Source organism: Oncorhynchus clarkii, chromosome 9 (assembly GCF_045791955.1).
Source record: "Oncorhynchus clarkii lewisi isolate Uvic-CL-2024 chromosome 9, UVic_Ocla_1.0, whole genome shotgun sequence".
Classification (NCBI taxonomy): Eukaryota; Metazoa; Chordata; class Actinopteri; order Salmoniformes; family Salmonidae; genus Oncorhynchus; species Oncorhynchus clarkii.
In genome coordinates this window covers 9,363,609-9,389,536 of record NC_092155.1, presented here as the reverse complement: position 1 = coordinate 9,389,536, position 25,928 = coordinate 9,363,609, and the positions used below count along the sequence as shown (strand labels likewise).

At 41.0% G+C, this 25,928-nt stretch overlaps 1 protein-coding gene across 7 annotated transcripts in view; it reads left to right on the top strand.

Annotated features, from left to right (window-relative positions):
• LOC139415811 (MAP/microtubule affinity-regulating kinase 2b) overlaps positions 1-25,928 on the top strand; it is a 111,900-nt gene that overhangs the window by 34,146 nt on the left and 51,826 nt on the right. For all 7 annotated transcript variants that reach the window (XM_071163921.1, XM_071163922.1, XM_071163920.1 and 4 more), the window contains exons 4-7: positions 20,739-20,787; positions 21,073-21,138; positions 25,286-25,356; positions 25,454-25,510. In XM_071163921.1, the coding sequence (XP_071020022.1) occupies positions 20,739-20,787; positions 21,073-21,138; positions 25,286-25,356; positions 25,454-25,510 (243 nt within the window). The remainder of the gene's footprint in view (positions 1-20,738; positions 20,788-21,072; positions 21,139-25,285; positions 25,357-25,453; positions 25,511-25,928) is intronic.

The window sequence follows — 25,928 nt, the reverse complement described above, 5'->3', positions numbered from 1 at the left end:
TACACACACTATACACACTATACACACACTATACACACTATACACACTATATACACACTATACACACTATATACACACACTATACACACACTATACACACTATACACACACACTATACACACTATACACACTATACATACACACTATACACATTATACACACTATACACACACTACACACACTATACACACACACTATACACACACTATACGCACACTATACACACACTATACACACTATACACACTATACACACACTATACACACACTACACACACTATACACACACTATATATACACACTATACACACTATACACACACTATACACACACTACACACACTATACACACACTATAAATACACACTATACACACACTATACACACACTATACACATTATATACACACACTATACACACTATATACACACACTATACACACAATATACACACTATATACACACTATACACACACTATACACACTATATACACACACTATACACAAACTATACACACTATACACACACACTATACACACTATACACACTATACACACACACTATACACACTATACACACTATACACATTATACACACTATACACACACTACACACACTATACACACTATACACACACACTATACACACACTATACGCACACTATACACACACTATACACACACTATACACACTATACACACTATACACACTATACACACACTATACACACACTACACACACTATACACACACTATATATACACACTATACACACTATATACACACACTATACACACACTATACACACTATACACACTATATACACACACTATACACACTATATACACACACTATACACACTATACACACTATACACACTATACACACTATATACACACTATATACACACACTATACACACACTATACACACACTATACACACTATACACACACACTATACACACTATACACACTATACACACACTATACACACACTATACACACTATATACACACTATATACACACACTATATACACACTATATACACACACTATACACACACTATACACACTATACACACACTATACACACACTATACACACACTATACACACACTATACACACTATACACACACTGTACACACTATACACACTATATACACACTATACACACTATACACACTATATACACTATACACACTATACACACTATACACACTATATACACACTATACACACTACATACACTATACACACTATACACACTACATACACTATACACACTATACACACTACATACACTATACACACTACATACACTATACACACTATACACACACTATACACACTATACACACACTATACACACTATACACACTATACACACTATACACACTATATACACTACATACACTATACACACTACATACACTATACACACTACATACACTATACACACTACATACACTATACACACTATACACACTACATACACACTATATACACACACTATACACACTATACACACTATACACACTATATACACTATACACACTATACACACACTATACACTATACACACTATATACACTATACACACTATACACACACTATACACTATATACACTATACACACTATACACACACTATACACACACTACACACACTATACACACACTATATATACACACTATACACACTGTACACACACTATACACACACTACACACACTATACACACACTATAAATACACACTATACACACTATATACACACACTATACACACTATACACACACTATACACATTATATACACACACTATACACACTATATACACACAATATACACACTATACACACTATATACACACTATACACACTATATACACACACTATACACACACTATACACACTATACACACACACTATACACACTATACACACTATACACACACACTATACACACTATACACATTATACACACTATACACACACTACACACACTATACACACTATACACACACACTATACGCACACTATACACACTATACACACACTATACACACTATACACACTATACACACACTATACACACACTACACACACTATACACACACTATATATACACACTATACACACTATATACACACACTATACACACACTATACACACACTATACACACACTATACACACTATATACACACACTATACACACTATATACACACACTATACACACTATACACACTATATACACACTATACACACACTACACACACTATACACACTATACACACACACTATACACACACTATACACACACTATACACACTATACACACTATATACACACACTATACACACACTATACACACTATATACACACACTATACACACTATATACACACTATACACACTATACACACTATACACACTATACACACTATATACACACTATACACACTATACACACACACTATACACACTACACATTATACACACTATACACACACTACACACACTATACACACACACTATACACACTATACACACACTATACACACACTATACACACACTACACACACTATACACACACTATATATACACACTATACACACTATATACACACACTATACACACTATACACACACTATACACATTATATACACACACTATACACACTATATACACACACTATACACACAATATACACACTATACACACTATACACACTATATACACACTATACACACTATATACACACACTATACACACACTATACACACTATACACACACACTATACACACTATACACACTATACACACACACTATACACACTATACACACTATACACATTATACACACTATACACACACTACACACACTATACACACTATACACACACACTATACACACACTATACGCACACTATACACACTATACACACACTATACACACTATACACACTATACACACACTACACACACTATATATACACACTATACACACACTATACACACACTACACACACTATACACACACTATAAATACACACTATATACACACACTATACACACTATACACACACTATACACATTATATACACACACTATACACACTATATACACACACTATACACACAATATACACACTATACACACTATACACACTATATACACACTATACACACTATATACACACACTATACACACACTATACACACACACTATACACACTATACACACTATACACACACACTATACACACTATACACACTATACACATTATACACACTATACACACACTACACACACTATACACACTATACACACACTATACGCACACTATACACACTATACACACACTATACACACTATACACACTATACACACACTATACACACACTACACACACTATACACACACTATATATACACACTATACACACTATATACACACACTATATACACACTATACACACTATACACACTATATACACACACTATACACACTATATACACACACTATACACACTATACACACTATATACACACTATATACACACTATATACACACACTATACACACACTATACACACACTATACACACTATACACACACACTATACACACTATACACACTATACACACACTATACACACACTATACACACTATATACACACTATATACACACACTATATACACACTATATACACACACTATACACACACTATACACACTATATACACACACTATACACACACTATACACACACTATACACACTATACACACACTGTACACACTATATACACACTATACACACTATACACACTATATACACTATACACACTATACACACTATACACACTATATACACACTATACACACACTACACACACTATACACACACTATATATACACACTATACACACTATATACACACACTATACACACTATACACACACTATACACATTATATACACACACTATACACACTATATACACACAATATACACACTATACACACTATACACACTATATACACACTATACACACTATATACACACACTATACACACACTATACACACTATACACACACACTATACACACTATACACACTATACACACACACTATACACACTATACACATTATACACACTATACACACACTACACACACTATACACACTATACACACACACTATACACACACTATACGCACACTATACACACTATACACACACTATACACACTATACACACTATACACACACTACACACACTATACACACACTATATATACACACTATACACACACTATACACACACTACACACACTATACACACACTATAAATACACACTATATACACACACTATACACACTATACACACACTATACACATTATATACACACACTATACACACTATATACACACACTATACACACAATATACACACTATACACACTATACACACTATATACACACTATACACACTATATACACACACTATACACACACTATACACACACACTATACACACTATACACACTATACACACACACTATACACACTATACACACTATACACATTATACACACTATACACACACTACACACACTATACACACTATACACACACACTATACACACACTATACGCACACTATACACACTATACACACACTATACACACTATACACACTATACACACACTACACACACTATACACACACTATATATACACACTATACACACTATACACACACTACACACACTATACACACACTATAAATACACACTATACACACTATATACACACACTATACACACTATACACACACTATACACATTATATACACACACTATACACACAATATACACACACTATACACACAATATACACACTATACACACTATACACACTATATACACACTATACACACTATATACACACACTATACACACACTATACACACTATACACACACACTATACACACTATACACACTATACACACACACTATACACACTATACACACTATACACATTATACACACTATACACACACTATACACACTATACACACACACTATACACACACTATACACACTATACACACACTATACACACTATACACACTATACACACACTATACACACACTACACACACTATACACACACTATATATACACACTATACACACTATATACACACACTATACACACACTATACACACACTATACACACACTATATACACACACTATACACACTATATACACACACTATACACACACTATACACACTATACACACTATATACACACTATACACACTATACACACTATACACACTATATACACACTATATACACACACTATACACACACTATACACACTATACACACACACTATACACACTATACACACTATACACACACTATACACACACTATACACACTATATACACACTATATACACACACTATATACACACTATATACACACACTATACACACACTATACACACTATATACACACACTATACACACACTATACACACACTATACACACACTATACACACTATACACACACTATGCACACTATGCACACTATACACACTATATACACACTATACACACTATATACACTATACACACTATACACACTATACACACTATATACACACTATACACACTACATACACTATACACACTATACACACTACATACACTATACACACTATACACACTACATACACTATACACACTACATACACTATACACACTATACACACACTATACACACACTATACACACTATACACACTATACACACTATACACACTATATACACTATACACACTATACACACTATAAACACACTATATACACACACTATACACACACTATACACACTATACACACACACTATACACACTATACACACACTATACACACACTATACACACTATATACACACTATATACACACACTATATACACACTATATACACACACTATACACACACACTATACACACACTATACACACACTATACACACACTATACACACACTATACACACTATACACACTATATACACACTATACACACTATACACACTATATACACTATACACACTATACACACTATACACACTATATACACACTATACACACTACATACACTATACACACTATACACACTATACACACTATACACACTACATACACTATACACACTACATACACTATACACACTACATACACTATACACACACTATACACACTATACACACTATATACACTACATACACTATACACACTACATACACTATACACACTACATACACTATACACACTATATACACACTATACACACTATACACACTATATACACACACTATACACATTATATACACACACTATACACATTATATACACACACTATACACACTATACACACACTATACACACTATACACACTATATACACACTATACACACTATATACACACACTATACACACACTATACACACTATACACACACACTATACACACTATACATACACACTATACACATTATACACACTATACACACACTACACACACTATACACACACACTATACACACACTATACGCACACTATACACACACTATACACACTATACACACACTATACACACACTACACACACTATACACACACTATATATACACACTATACACACTATACACACACTATACACACACTACACACACTATACACACACTATAAATACACACTATACACACACTATACACACACTATACACATTATATACACACACTATACACACTATATACACACACTATACACACAATATACACACTATACACACTATATACACACTATACACACACTATACACACTATATACACACACTATACACAAACTATACACACTATACACACACACTATACACACTATACACACTATACACACACACTATACACACTATACACACACACTATACACATTATACACACACTACACACACTACACACACTATACACACTATACACACACACTATACACACACTATACACACTATACACACACTATACACACTATACACACTATACACACTATACACACACTATACACACACTACACACACTATACACACACTATATACACTATATACACACACTATACACACACTATACACACTATACACACTATATACACACACTATACACACTATATACACACACTATACACACTATACACACTATACACACTATATACACACTATATACACACTATATACACACACTATACACACACTATACACACACTATACACACTATACACACACACTATACACACTATACACACTATACACACACTATACACACACTATACACACTATATACACACTATATACACACACTATATACACACTATATACACACACTATACACACACTATACACACTATACACACACTATACACACACTATACACACACTATACACACACTATACACACTATACACACACTGTACACACTATACACACTATATACACACTATACACACTATACACACTATATACACTATACACACTATACACACTATATACACACTATACACACTACATACACTATACACACTATACACACTACATACACTATACACACTATACACACTACATACACTATACACACTACATACACTATACACACTATACACACACTATACACACTATACACACACTATACACACTATACACACTATACACACTATACACACTATATACACTACATACACTATACACACTACATACACTATACACACTACATACACTATACACACTACATACACTATACACACTACATACACACTATATACACACACTATACACACTATACACACTATACACACTATATACACTATACACACTATACACACACTATACACTATACACACTATATACACTATACACACTATACACACACTATACACTATATACACTATACACACTATACACACACTATACACACACTACACACACTATACACACACTATATATACACACTATACACACTGTACACACACTATACACACACTACACACACTATACACACACTATAAATACACACTATACACACTATATACACACACTATACACACTATACACACACTATACACATTATATACACACACTATACACACTATATACACACAATATACACACTATACACACTATACACACTATATACACACTATACACACTATATACACACACTATACACACACTATACACACTATACACACACACTATACACACTATACACACTATACACACACACTATACACACTATACACATTATACACACTATACACACACTACACACACTATACACACTATACACACACACTATACGCACACTATACACACTATACACACACTATACACACTATACACACTATACACACACTATACACACACTACACACACTATACACACACTATATATACACACTATACACACTATATACACACACTATACACACACTATACACACACTATACACACACTATACACACTATATACACACACTATACACACTATATACACACACTATACACACTATACACACTATATACACACTATACACACACTACACACACTATACACACACACTATACACACACTATACACACACTATACACACTATACACACTATATACACACACTATACACACACTATACACACTATATACACACACTATACACACTATATACACACTATACACACTATACACACTATACACACTATACACACTATATACACACTATACACACTATACACACACACTATACACACTACACATTATACACACTATACACACACTACACACACTATACACACACACTATACACACTATACACACACTATACACACACTATACACACACTACACACACTATACACACACTATATATACACACTATACACACTATATACACACACTATACACACTATACACACACTATACACATTATATACACACACTATACACACTATATACACACACTATACACACAATATACACACTATACACACTATACACACTATATACACACTATACACACTATATACACACACTATACACACACTATACACACTATACACACACACTATACACACTATACACACTATACACACACACTATACACACTATACACACTATACACATTATACACACTATACACACACTACACACACTATACACACTATACACACACACTATACACACACTATACGCACACTATACACACTATACACACACTATACACACTATACACACACTACACACACTATACACACACTATATATACACACTATACACACACTATACACACACTACACACACTATACACACACTATAAATACACACTATATACACACACTATACACACTATACACACACTATACACATTATATACACACACTATACACACTATATACACACACTATACACACAATATACACACTATACACACTATACACACTATATACACACTATACACACTATATACACACACTATACACACACTATACACACACACTATACACACTATACACACTATACACACACACTATACACACTATACACACTATACACATTATACACACTATACACACACTACACACACTATACACACTATACACACACACTATACACACACTATACGCACACTATACACACTATACACACACTATACACACTATACACACTATACACACTATACACACACTATACACACACTACACACACTATACACACACTATATATACACACTATACACACTATATACACACACTATATACACACTATACACACTATACACACTATATACACACACTATACACACTATATACACACACTATACACACTATACACACTATACACACTATACACACTATATACACACTATATACACACTATATACACACACTATACACACACTATACACACACTATACACACTATACACACACACTATACACACTATACACACTATACACACACTATACACACACTATACACACTATATACACACTATATACACACACTATATACACACTATACACACTATACACACACACTATACACACTATACACATTATACACACTATACACACACTACACACACTATACACACTATACACACACACTATACGCACACTATACACACTATACACACACTATACACACTATACACACTATACACACACTATACACACACTATACACACACTATATATACACACTATACACACTATATACACACACTATACACACACTATACACACACTATACACACACTATACACACTATATACACACACTATACACACTATATACACACACTATACACACTATACACACTATATACACACTATACACACACTACACACACTATACACACACACTATACACACACTATACACACACTATACACACTATACACACTATATACACACACTATACACACACTATACACACTATATACACACACTATACACACTATATACACACTATACACACTATACACACTATACACACTATACACACTATATACACACTATACACACTATACACACACACTATACACACTACACATTATACACACTATACACACACTACACACACTATACACACACACTATACACACTATACACACACTATACACACACTATACACACACTACACACACTATACACACACTATATATACACACTATACACACTATATACACACACTATACACACTATACACACACTATACACATTATATACACACACTATACACACTATATACACACACTATACACACAATATACACACTATACACACTATACACACTATATACACACTATACACACTATATACACACACTATACACACACTATACACACTATACACACACACTATACACACTATACACACTATACACACACACTATACACACTATACACACTATACACATTATACACACTATACACACACTACACACACTATACACACTATACACACACACTATACACACACTATACGCACACTATACACACTATACACACACTATACACACTATACACACTATACACACACTACACACACTATACACACACTATATATACACACTATACACACACTATACACACACTACACACACTATACACACACTATAAATACACACTATATACACACACTATACACACTATACACACACTATACACATTATATACACACACTATACACACTATATACACACACTATACACACAATATACACACTATACACACTATACACACTATATACACACTATACACACTATATACACACACTATACACACACTATACACACACACTATACACACTATACACACTATACACACACACTATACACACTATACACACTATACACATTATACACACTATACACACACTACACACACTATACACACTATACACACACACTATACACACACTATACGCACACTATACACACTATACACACACTATACACACTATACACACTATACACACTATACACACACTATACACACACTACACACACTATACACACACTATATATACACACTATACACACTATATACACACACTATATACACACTATACACACTATACACACTATATACACACACTATACACACTATATACACACACTATACACACTATACACACTATACACACTATACACACTATATACACACTATATACACACTATATACACACACTATACACACACTATACACACACTATACACACTATACACACACACTATACACACTATACACACTATACACACACTATACACACACTATACACACTATATACACACTATATACACACACTATATACACACTATATACACACACTATACACACTATATACACACTATATACACACTATATACACACACTATACACACACTATACACACACTATACACACACTATACACACTATACACACACTGTACACACTATATACACACTATACACACTATACACACTATATACACTATACACACTATACACACTATACACACTATATACACACTATACACACTACATACACTATACACACTATACACACTACATACACTATACACACTATACACACTACATACACTATACACACTACATACACTATACACACTATACACACACTATACACACTATACACACTATACACACTATATACACTACATACACTATACACACTACATACACTATACACACTACATACACTATACACACTACATACACTATACACACTATACACACTACATACACACTATATACACACACTATACACACTATACACACTATACACACTATACACACACTATACACTATACACACTATATACACTATACACACTATACACACACTATACACTATATACACTATACACACTATACACACACTATACACACTATACACACTATATACACTATATACACTACACACACTATACACACACTATACACACACTATACACACTATACACACTATATACACACACTATACACACTATACACTCTATACACACTATATACACACACTATACACACTATACACACACTATACACACTATATACACACACTATACACACACTATACACACTATACACACTATATACACACACTATACACACTATACACACTATATGCACACACTATATACACCACACACACTATACACACACTATACACACTATACACACTATACACACTACATACACACACTATACACACTATATACACACACTATACACACACTATACACAATATATACACACACTATACACACTATACACACACTATACACACTATATACACTATATACACACACTATATACACCATACACACTATACACACTATATACACATACTATACACACTATACACACACTATACACACCATACACACTATACACACTATATACACTATATACACACACTATATACACTATACACACTATACACACTACATACACACACTATACACACACTATACACACTATACACACACTATACACACTATACACACTATACACACTATATACACACACTATACACACACTATACACACTATAGACACACTACACACTATACACACACTACACACACACTACACACACAATATACACACACTACACACACTATACACACTATACACACACTACACACACTATACACACTACACACACTATACACACACTATACACACACACGATACACACTACACACACACTATACACACACTATACACACACTATACACACTATACACACTATATACACACACTATACACACTATACACACTATATACACTATATACACACACTATACACACACTATACACACTATACACACTACATACACACACTATACACACTATATACACACTATATACACACACTATACACACACTATACACACACTATACACACTATATACACACACTATACACACACTATACACACTATATACACTATATACACACACTATATACACCATACACACTATACACACACTATACACATACTATACACACTATACACACACTATACACACCATACACACTATACACACTATATACACTATATACACACACTATATACACTATACACACTATACACACTATACACACTACATACACACACTATACACACACTATACACACTATACACACACTATACACACACTATACACACTATATACACACACTATACACACACTATACACACTATACACACTATACACACACTACACACTATACACACACTACACACACACTACACACACAATATACACACACTACACACACTATACACACACTACACACACTATACACACTACACACACTATACACACACTATACACACTATACACACACACAATACACACACACTATACACACACTATACACACACTATACACACTACACACACTATGCACACTACACACACAATACACACTATACACACACTATGCACACTATACACACACTATACGCACTATACACACACTATACACACAATACACACTACACATCCTATACACACTATACACACTATGCACACACTATACACACTACACACACTACACACACTATACACACTATACACACTATATACACACACTATACACACACTATACACACTATACACACTATATACACACACTATACACACTATACACACTATATACACACTATACACACTATACACACTATACACACACTATACACACTATACACACACACTATACACACTATACACATTATACACACTATACACACACTACACACACTATACACACACACTATACACACTATACACACACTATACACACTATACACACTATACACACTATACACACACTATACACACACTACACACACTATATATACACACTATACACACACTATACACACTATATACACACACTATACACACACTATACACACAATATACACACAATATACACACTATATACACACTATACACACTATATACACACACTATACACACACTATACACACTATACACACTATACACACTATACACACACACTATACACACTATACACACTATACACATTATACACACTATACACACACTACACACACTATACACACACACTATACACACTATACACACACTATACACACTATACACACACTATACACACTATACACACTATATACACACACTATACACACACTATACACACTATATACACACACTATACACACTATATACACACTATACACACTATATACACACTATACACACTATACACACTATACACACTATACACACTATACACACTATACACACACACTATACACACTATACACACTATACACACTATACACACACTACACACACTATACACACACACTATACACACACTATACACACACTATACACACTATACACACACTATACACACTATACACACTATACACACTATACACACACTATACACACACTACACACACTATATATACACACTATACACACTATATACACACACTATACACACTATACACACACTATACACATTATATACACACACTATACACACTATATACACACACTATACACACAATATACACACTATACACACTATACACACACTATACACACACTATACACACTACACACACTATGCACACTACACACACAATACACACTATACACACACTATGCACACTATACACACACTATACGCACTATACACACACTATACACACAATACACACTACACATCCTATACACACTATACACACTATGCACACACTATACACACTATACACACTACACACACTACACACACACTACACACACTATACACACACTATACACACTATACACACTATATACACACACTATACACACTATACACACTATATACACACACTATACACACACTATACACACTATACACACTATATACACACACTATACACACTATATACACACTATACACACTATACACACTATACACACTATATACACACTATACACACTATACACACTATACACACTATACACACACTATACACACTATACACACACACTATACACACTATACACATTATACACACACTATACACACACTATACACACACTATACACACTATACACACTATACACACACTATACACACACTACACACACTATACACACACTATATATACACACACTATACACACTATATACACACAATATACACACTATACACACTATATACACACTATACACACTATATACACACACTATACACACACTATACACATTATACACACTATACACACACTATACACACACTATACACACTATACACACTATACACACTATATACACTATATACACACACTATACACACACTATACACACTATATACACACACTATACACACTATATACACACTATATACACACTATACACACTATACACACTATACACACTATACACACACACTATACACACTATACACACTATACACATTATACACACTATACACACACTACACACTCTATACACACACACTATACACACTATGCACACACTATACACACACTATACACACACTATACACACTATACACACACTATACACACTATACACACACTATACACACACTACACACACTATACACACACTACACACACTATATATACACACTATACACACTATATACACACACTATACACACACTATACACATTATATACACACACTATACACACACTATACACACAATATACACACTATACACACTATATACACACACTATACACACACTATACACACTATACACACTATACACACACACTATACACACTATACACACTATACACACACTATACACACTATACACATTATACACACTATACACACACTACACACACTATACACACTATACACACACACTATACACACACTATACGCACACTATACACACTATACACACTCTATACACACTATACACACTATACACACACTATACACACACTACACACACTATACACACACTATATATACACACTATACACACTATATACACACACTATACACACACTATACACACTATATACACACACTATACACACTATATACACACACTATACACACACTATACACACTATATACACACTATACACACTATACACACTATACACACTATATACACACTATATACACACACTATACACACACTATACACACTATACACACACACTATACACACTATACACACTATACACACACTATACACACTATATACACACTATATACACACACTATATACACACACTATACACACTATATACACACACTATACACACACTATACACACACTATACACACTATACACACTATACACACTATACACACTATACACACACTATACACACTATACACACTATATACACTATACACACTATACACACTACATACACTATACACACTACATACACTATACACACTACATACACTATACACACTATACACACACTATACACACTATACACACTATACACACTATATACACTACATACACTATACACACTACATACACTATACACACTACACACACTATACACACTACATACACTATACACACTACATACACTATACACACTATACACACTACATACACACTATATACACACACTATACACACTATACACACTATACACACTATATACACTATATACACTATACACACTATACACACACTATACACTATACACACTATATACACTATATACACTATACACACTATACACACACTATACACTATATACACTATACACACTATACACACACTATACACACTATACACACTATATACACTATATACACTACACACACTATACACACACTATACACACACTATACACACTATACACACTATATACACACACTATACACACTATATACACACACTATACACACTATACACACTATACACACTATATACACACACTATACACACTATACACACACTATACACACTATACACACACTATACACACACTATACACACTATACACACTATACACACTATATACACACACACTATACACACTATACACACTATATACACTATATGCATACACTATATACACCACACACACTATACACACACTATACACACACTATACACACTATACACACTACATACACACACTATACACACTATATACACACACTATACACACACTATACACACACTATACACAATATATACACACACTATACACACTATACACACACTATACACACTATATACACTATATACACACACTATATACACCATACACACTATACACACTATATACACACACTATACACATACTATACACACTATACACACACTATACACACCATACACACTATACACACTATATACACTATATACACACACTATATACACTATACACACTATACACACTATACACACTACATACACACACTATACACACACTATACACACTATACACACACTATACACACACTATACACACTATACACACTATATACACACACTATACACACACTATACACACTATACACACTATACACACACTACACACTATACACACACTACACACACTACACACACACTACACACACAATATACACACACTACACACACTATACACACACTACACACACTATACACACTACACACACTATACACACACTATACACACTATACACACACACGATACACACTACACACACACTATACACACACTATACACACACTATACACACACTATACACACTATATACACACACTATACACACTATACACACTATATACACTATATACACACACTATATACACCACACACACTATACACACACTATACACACACTATACACACTATACACACTACATACACACACTATACACACTATATACACACACTATACACACACTATACACACTATATACACACACTATACACACTATACACACACTATACACACTATATACACACACTATATACACCATACACACTATACACACTATATACACACACTATACACATACTATACACACTATACACACACTATACACACCATACACACTATACACACTATATACACTATATACACACACTATATACACTATACACACTATACACACTACATACACACACTATACACACACTATACACACTATACACACTATACACACACTATACACACACTATACACACACTATACACACTATACACACTATACACACACTACACACTATACACACACTACACACACCCTACACACACAATATACACACACTACACACACTATACACACTATACACACACACTACACACACTATACACACTACACACACTATACACACACTATACACACTATACACACACACGATACACACTACACACACACTATACACACACTATACACACACTATACACACTACACACACTACACACACACTACATACACACTACACACACACACTACACACACACTACACACACTATACACACACTACACATACTATACACTATACACACACTATACACACACTATACACACACTACACACACTATACACACACTATACACACACTACATACACACTACACACACACACTATACACACACTATACACACACTATACACACTCTACATACACTACACAAACTATACACACAAAACACACTATACACACTACACAAACTACACATACTACACACAACATAACACACTACACACATACCATTACACACTACACACTACACACACAACACAACACACTACACACATACCATTACACACTACACACTACACACACAACATAACACACTACACACACACCATAACACACACACACACACACACTATAACACACTACACACACTCCCACACACACCATAAGCACACACCATAACACACTACTCCCACACACACACACACACACACACACACACCTTCCTCTTACTCACCATCTCTCATGTGCTTTTCTCTCCTATTTTCTCTTTCTCTCTTCATCTCTCTCTCTCCCGTCTCGCTCTCTCTCCCGCTCTCTCCCGTCTCGCTCTCTCTCCCGCTCTCTCACTCTCTCTCCCGTCTCGCTCTCTCTCCCGCTCTCTCCTGCTCTCTCTCCTGCTCTCTCTCACTCTCTCTCCTGCTCTCTCTCCTGCTCTCTCTCCCGTCTCGCTCTCTCTCCCGCTCTCTCCTGCTCTCTCTCCTGCTCTCTCCTGCTCTCTCTCCCGTCTCGCTCTCTCTCCCGCTCTCTCCTGCTCTCTCTCCCGCTCTCTCCTGCTCTCTCTCTCACTCTCTCTCCTGCTCTCTCCTGCTCTCTCCTGCTCTCTCCTGCTCTCTCTCCCGCTCTCTCCCGCTCTCTCCCGCTCTCTCCCGCTCTCTCCCGCTCTCTCCTGCTCTCTCTCCCGCTCTCTCTCCTGCTCTCTCTCCCGCTCTCTCTCCCGCTCTCTCCCGCTCTCTCCTGCTCTCTCTCCTGCTCTCTCTCGCTCTCTCTCCTGCTCTCTCTCGCTCTCTCCCGCTCTCTCCCGCTCTCTCCCTCGCTCTCTCCCGCTCTCTCCCTCGCTCTCTCCCGCTCTCTCCCTCGCTCTCTCCCTCGCTCTCTCTCGCTCTCTCCCTCGCTCTCTCCCGCTGTCTCTCTCGCTCTCTCCATCCATTTCTCTCTGGTGGTCTAGATCTCAGAGAGACCTACTTACAGGAAACCAGCCTTAATTACATGTTCTCTCTGGTGGTCTAGATCTCAGAGAGACCTAATTACAGGAAACCAGCCTTAATTACATGTTCTCTCTGGTGGTCTAGACCTCAGAGAGACCTAATTACAGGAAACCAGCCTTAATTACATGTTCTCTCTGGTGGTCTAGATCTCAGAGAGACCTAATTACAGGAAACCAGCCTTAATTACATGTTCTCTCTGATGGTCTAGATCTCAGAGAGACCTAATTACAGGAAACCAGCCTTAATTACATGTTCTCTCTGATGGTCTAGATCTCAGAGAGACCTAATTACAGGAAACCAGCCTTAATTACATGTCATGAGGGGACTACAGGGACCCCCTGTAGCAGAGTATGATATGAGATATATACATACACACACACACACAGTGCTGACTATCTTCTCTGTCCTCTTCAGCTCTTCCGAGAAGTGAGAATCATGAAGCTGTTGAATCATCCTAACATAGGTGAGCTGACTCAATTATTAGTGATCCTGTCACAGTCAAGTGAATCTGAATCAAGAATCATTTCAAGTCAATGAACTGGAATCACGCTAAAGAATCTTGAACCAAGCTATGCTGCTATAGGTGATTGAATCTAAATAATTATCCCTTTTTCTCCCTCCTCCCCTCTCCCCCCTCTCCCTCCCTCCTCCCCTCTCCCCCCTCTCCCTCCCGCCAACCCTCTCCCCCCTCTCCCTCCCGCCAACCCTCTCCCCCCTCTCCCTCCCGCCAATCCTCTCCCTTCAACAGTGAAGTTATTTGAGGTGATCGAGACGGAGAAGACATTGTACCTGGTCATGGAGTATGCCAGTGGGGGTGAGTGTGTGTGCCCGCGTCAAAAATACTTCCCCTGAGTCATCTTGTGTGCAACAGTTAAATCCTTCCCCCTTTGACCCTGAACTGATGTTTCACTATTTGATAGCTATGTAGCCTTCATACGCCCTCAGGTGAACTAAAGAACTGCTACCTTTCTGTGACTGTTTCTCTTCTCTCATCCTATCTCTCCTATCATCCCTCTCCCCCCTCTCTCCTCTCCCCCCTCGCTCCTCTCCCTCCTCGCTCCTCTCCCCCTCGCTCCTCCTCCCTCCTCGCTCCTCCTCCCTCCTCGCTCCTCCTCCCTCCTCGCTCCTCTCCCTCCTCGCTCCTCTCCCCCCTCGCCCCTCCTCCCCCTCGCTCCTCCTCCCCCCTCGCTCCTCTCCCCACTCGCTCCTCTCCCCCCTCGCTCCTCTCCCCCCTCGCTCCTCTCCCCCCTCGCTTCTCTCCTCTCCCCCTCGCTCCTCTCTCCCCTCGCTCCTCTCGCCCCTCGCTCCTCTCCCCCCTCTCTCCTCTCCCCTCTCTCCTCCCCCTCGCTCCTCTCCCCCCTCTCTCCTCTCCCTCCTCTCTCGCCTCGCTCCTCTCGCTCCTCTCCCCCCTCGCTCCTCTCCCCCCTCTCTCCTCTCCCCCTCTCTCCTCCACCTCGCTCCTCTCCCCCCTCGCTCCTCTCCCCCCTCGCTCCTCCCCCTCGCTCCTCTCCCCCTCTCTCCTCTCTCCCCTCTCTCCCCTCGCTCCTCTCTCCCCTCGCTCCTCTCTCCCCTCTCTCCCCTCGCTCCTCTCCCCCTCGCCCCTCGCTCCTCTCCCCCCTCTCTCCTCCCCCTCGCTCCTCTCCCCCCTCGCTCCTCTCCCCCCTCGCTCCTCTCCCCCCTCGCTCCTCTCCCCCCTCTCTCCTCTCCCCCTCTCTCGCCTCGCTCCTCTCTCTCCTCTCCCCCCTCTCTCCTCTCCCCCTCTCTCCTCTCTCCCCTCGCTCCTCTCTCCCCTCGCTCCTCTCTCCCCTCGCTCCTCTCTCCCCTCGCTCCTCTCCCCCTCGCTCCTCTCCCCCCTCGCTCCTCTCCCCCCTCGCTCCTCTCCCTCCTCTCTCGCCTCGCTCCTCTCTCTCCTCTCCCCCCTCTCTCCTCTCCCCCCTCTCTCCTCTCCCCCTCGCTCCTCTCCCCCTCGCTCCTCTCCCCCCTCGCTCCTCTCTCCTCTCCCCTCTCTCCTCCCCCTCGCTCCTCTCCCCCCTCTCTCCTCTCCCTCCTCTCTCGCCTCGCTCCTCTCTCTCCTCTCCCCCCTCGCTCCTCTCCCCCCTCTCTCCTCTCCCCCTCGCTCCTCTCCCCCCTCTCTCCTCTCCCACTCGCTCCTCTCCCCCCTCTCTCCTCACCTCGCTCCTCTCCCCCCTCGCTCCTCTCCCCTCTCTCCTCCCCCTCGCTCCTCTCTCCCCTCTCTCCTCTCTCCCCTCTCTCCCCTCGCTCCTCTCTCCCCTCGCTCCTCTCCCCCTCGCCCCTCGCTCCTCTCCCCTCTCTCCTCCCCCTCGCTCCTCTCCCCCTCGCTCCTCTCCCCCCTCTCTCCTCTCCCCCTCTCTCCTCTCCCTCCTCTCTCTCCTCTCCCCCCTCTCTCCTCTCCCCCCTCTCTCCTCTCCCCCCTCGCTCCTCTCCCCCTCTCTCCTCTCCCCCTTGCTCCTCTCCCTCCTCTCCTCTCCCCCTTGCTCCTCTCCCTCCGCTCCTCTCCCTCCTCTCCTCTCCCCCTCGCTCCTCTCCCTCCTCTCCTCTCCCCCTCGCTCCTCTCCCCCTCGCTCCTCTCTCCTCTCCCCCCTCTCTCCTCTCCCCCCTCGCTCCTCTCCCCCTCTCTCCTCTCCTCCTCTCCCCCCTCTCCCCCTCGCTCCTCTCCCCCTCGCTCCTCTCCCCCTCTCTCCTCTCCCCCTCACTCCTCTCTCCTCTCCCCCCTCGCTCCTCTCCCCCTCGCTCCTCTCCCCCTCGCTCCTCTCCCCCCTCTCTCCTCTCCCCCTTGCTCCTCTCCCTCCTCTCCTCTCCCCCTTGCTCCTCTCCCCTCGCTCCTCTCCCTCCTCTCCTCTCCCCCTCGCTCCTCTCCACCTCGCTCCTCTCCCCCTCGCTCCTCTCTCCTCTCCCCCCTCTCTCCTCTCCCCCCTCTCTCCTCTCCCCCCTCGCTCCTCTCCCCCTCTCTCCTCTCCTCCTCTCCCCCTCTCCCCCTCGCTCCTCTCCCCCTCTCTCCTCTCCCCCTCTCTCCTCTCCCCCTCACTCCTCTCTCCTCTCCCTCCTCGCTCCTCTCCCCCTCGCTCCTCCTCCCTCCTCGCTCCTCCTCCCTCCTCGCTCCTCTCCCTCCTCGCTCCTCTCCCCCCTCGCTCCTCCTCCCCCCTCGCTCCTCCTCCCCCCTCGCTCCTCCTCCCCCCTCGCTCCTCTCCCCACTCGCTCCTCTCCCCACTCGCTCCTCTCCCCCCTCGCTCCTCTCCCCCCTCGCTTCTCTCCTCTCCCCCTCTCTCCTCTCTCCCCTCGCTCCTCTTCCCCCTCTCTCCTCTCCCCTCTCTCCTCCCCCTCGCTCCTCTCCCCCCTCTCTCCTCTCCCTCCTCGCTCCTCTCCCCCCTCTCTCCTCTCCCCCCTCTCTCCTCCACCTCGCTCCTCTCCCCCCTCGCTCCTCTCCCCCCTCGCTCCTCTCCCCCCTCGCTCCTCTCCCCCCTCGCTCCTCCCCCTCGCTCCTCTCCCCCTCTCTCCTCTCTCCCCTCTCTCCTCTCTCCCCTCTCTCCCCTCGCTCCTCTCTCCCCTCGCTCCTCTCTCCCCTCTCTCCCCTCGCTCCTCTCCCCCTCGCCCCTCGCTCCTCTCCCCCCTCTCTCCTCCCCCTCGCTCCTCTCCCCCCTCGCTCCTCTCCCCCTCTCTCCTCTCCCCCCTCGCTCCTCTCCCCCCTCGCTCCTCTCTCCTCTCCCCTCTCTCCTCCCCCTCGCTCCTCTCCCCCCTCGCTCCTCTCCCTCCTCTCTCGCCTCGCTCCTCTCTCTCCTCTCCCCCCTCGCTCCTCTCCCCCCTCTCTCCTCTCCCCCTCGCTCCTCTCCCCCCTCTCTCCTCTCCCCCTCGCTCCTCTCCCCCCTCTCTCCTCCACCTCGCTCCTCTCCCCCCTCGCTCCTCTCCCCTCTCTCCTCCCCCTCGCTCCTCTCCCCCTCTCTCCTCTCTCCCCTCTCTCCCCTCGCTCCTCTCTCCCCTCGCTCCTCTCCCCCTCGCCCCTCGCTCCTCTCCCCTCTCTCCTCCCCCTCGCTCCTCTCCCCCTCGCTCCTCTCCCCCCTCTCTCCTCTCCCCCCTCTCTCCTCTCCCTCCTCTCTCTCCTCTCCCCCCTCTCTCCTCTCCCCCTCGCTCCTCTCCCCCCTCGCTCCTCTCCCCCTCGCTCCTCTCCCCCCTCTCTCCTCTCCCCCTTGCTCCTCTCCCTCCTCTCCTCTCCCCCTTGCTCCTCTCCCTCCGCTCCTCTCCCTCCTCTCCTCTCCCCCTCGCTCCTCTCCCTCCTCTCCTCTCCCCTCGCTCCTCTCCCCCTCGCTCCTCTCCCCCTCGCTCCTCTCTCCTCTCCCCCCTCTCTCCTCTCCCCCCTCTCTCCTCTCCCCCCTCGCTCCTCTCCCCCTCTCTCCTCTCCTCCTCTCCCCCCTCTCCCCCTCGCTCCTCTCCCCCTGCTCCTCTTCCCCCTCGCTCCTCTTCCCCCTCGCTCCTCTCCCCCCTCGCTCCTCTCCCCCCTCGCTCCTCTCCCCTCTCCCCCCTCTCTCCTCTCGCTCCTCTCCCTCCTCTCCTCTCCCCCCTCTCCTCTCCCCCTCGCTCCTCTCTCCTCTCCCCCCTCTCTCCTCTCCCCCCTCTCTCCTCTCCCCCCTCGCTCCTCTCCCCTCTCCCCCCTCTCTCCTCTCGCTCCTCTCCCTCCTCTCCTCTCCCCCCTCTCCTCTCCCCCTCGCTCCTCTTCCCCCACGCTCCTCTCCTATCCCCCCTCTCTCCTCGCTCCTCTCCCCCCTCTCTCCTCTCCCCCTCGCTCCTCTCTCTCCTCTCCCCCTCGCTCCTCTCTCTCCTCTCCCCCCTCGCTCCTCTCCCCCCTCGCTCCTCTCCCCCTCGCTCCTCTCTCTCCTCTCCCCCCTCGCTCCTCTCCCCCCTCGCTCCTCTCACTCCTCTCCCCCTCGCTCCTCTCCTCTGTCCTCCAGGGGAGGTGTTTGATTACCTGGTCGCTCATGGGAGGATGAAAGAAAAGGAGGCGCGTGCCAAATTCAGACAGGTGAGGAGCAAGTGTGTGTATGAATGAATGAATGAGAGATGGGGTTTATTTGCTTTCCTCCTCCCCATTCTCAATCCTTCTCTCCATCCCTGTTTAGATCGTGTCAGCAGTCCAGTACTGTCACCAGAAGTGTATTGTCCACAGAGATCTGAAGGTGAGACTCTCCCTCTACACACTATAACGCGTGTGTGTGCGCCAAGTAGCTGGGGACCAAGTAGCTGGGGACCAAGTAGCTGGGGGCTAAGTAGATGGGGACTAAGTAGCTGGGGGCTTACGGGCTGGGGGCTACGGCCGGAAGAGCTTGAACTATGACCTTTACACAGGCTCCTAACAGTCACTTGCCCATCGGTGTCTGTGTGTTCAGAGTTGTCTCTTGTCTGATGATGTCATCGTGTTCTATTTGACGCTGAGCGCTCGTGCCGAGAACACCTTCCTGTTGCTAGGCAACACAGCCTTCTCTGCTCCTCGCTCTGCAGTGTATAGTTTAAAGTTATAGTGCTCTGCGTTGTAGTCGGCAGTGACATACTACTTGAGTAAAAGTATTTGGTTTTAAATATACTTAAGTATCAAAT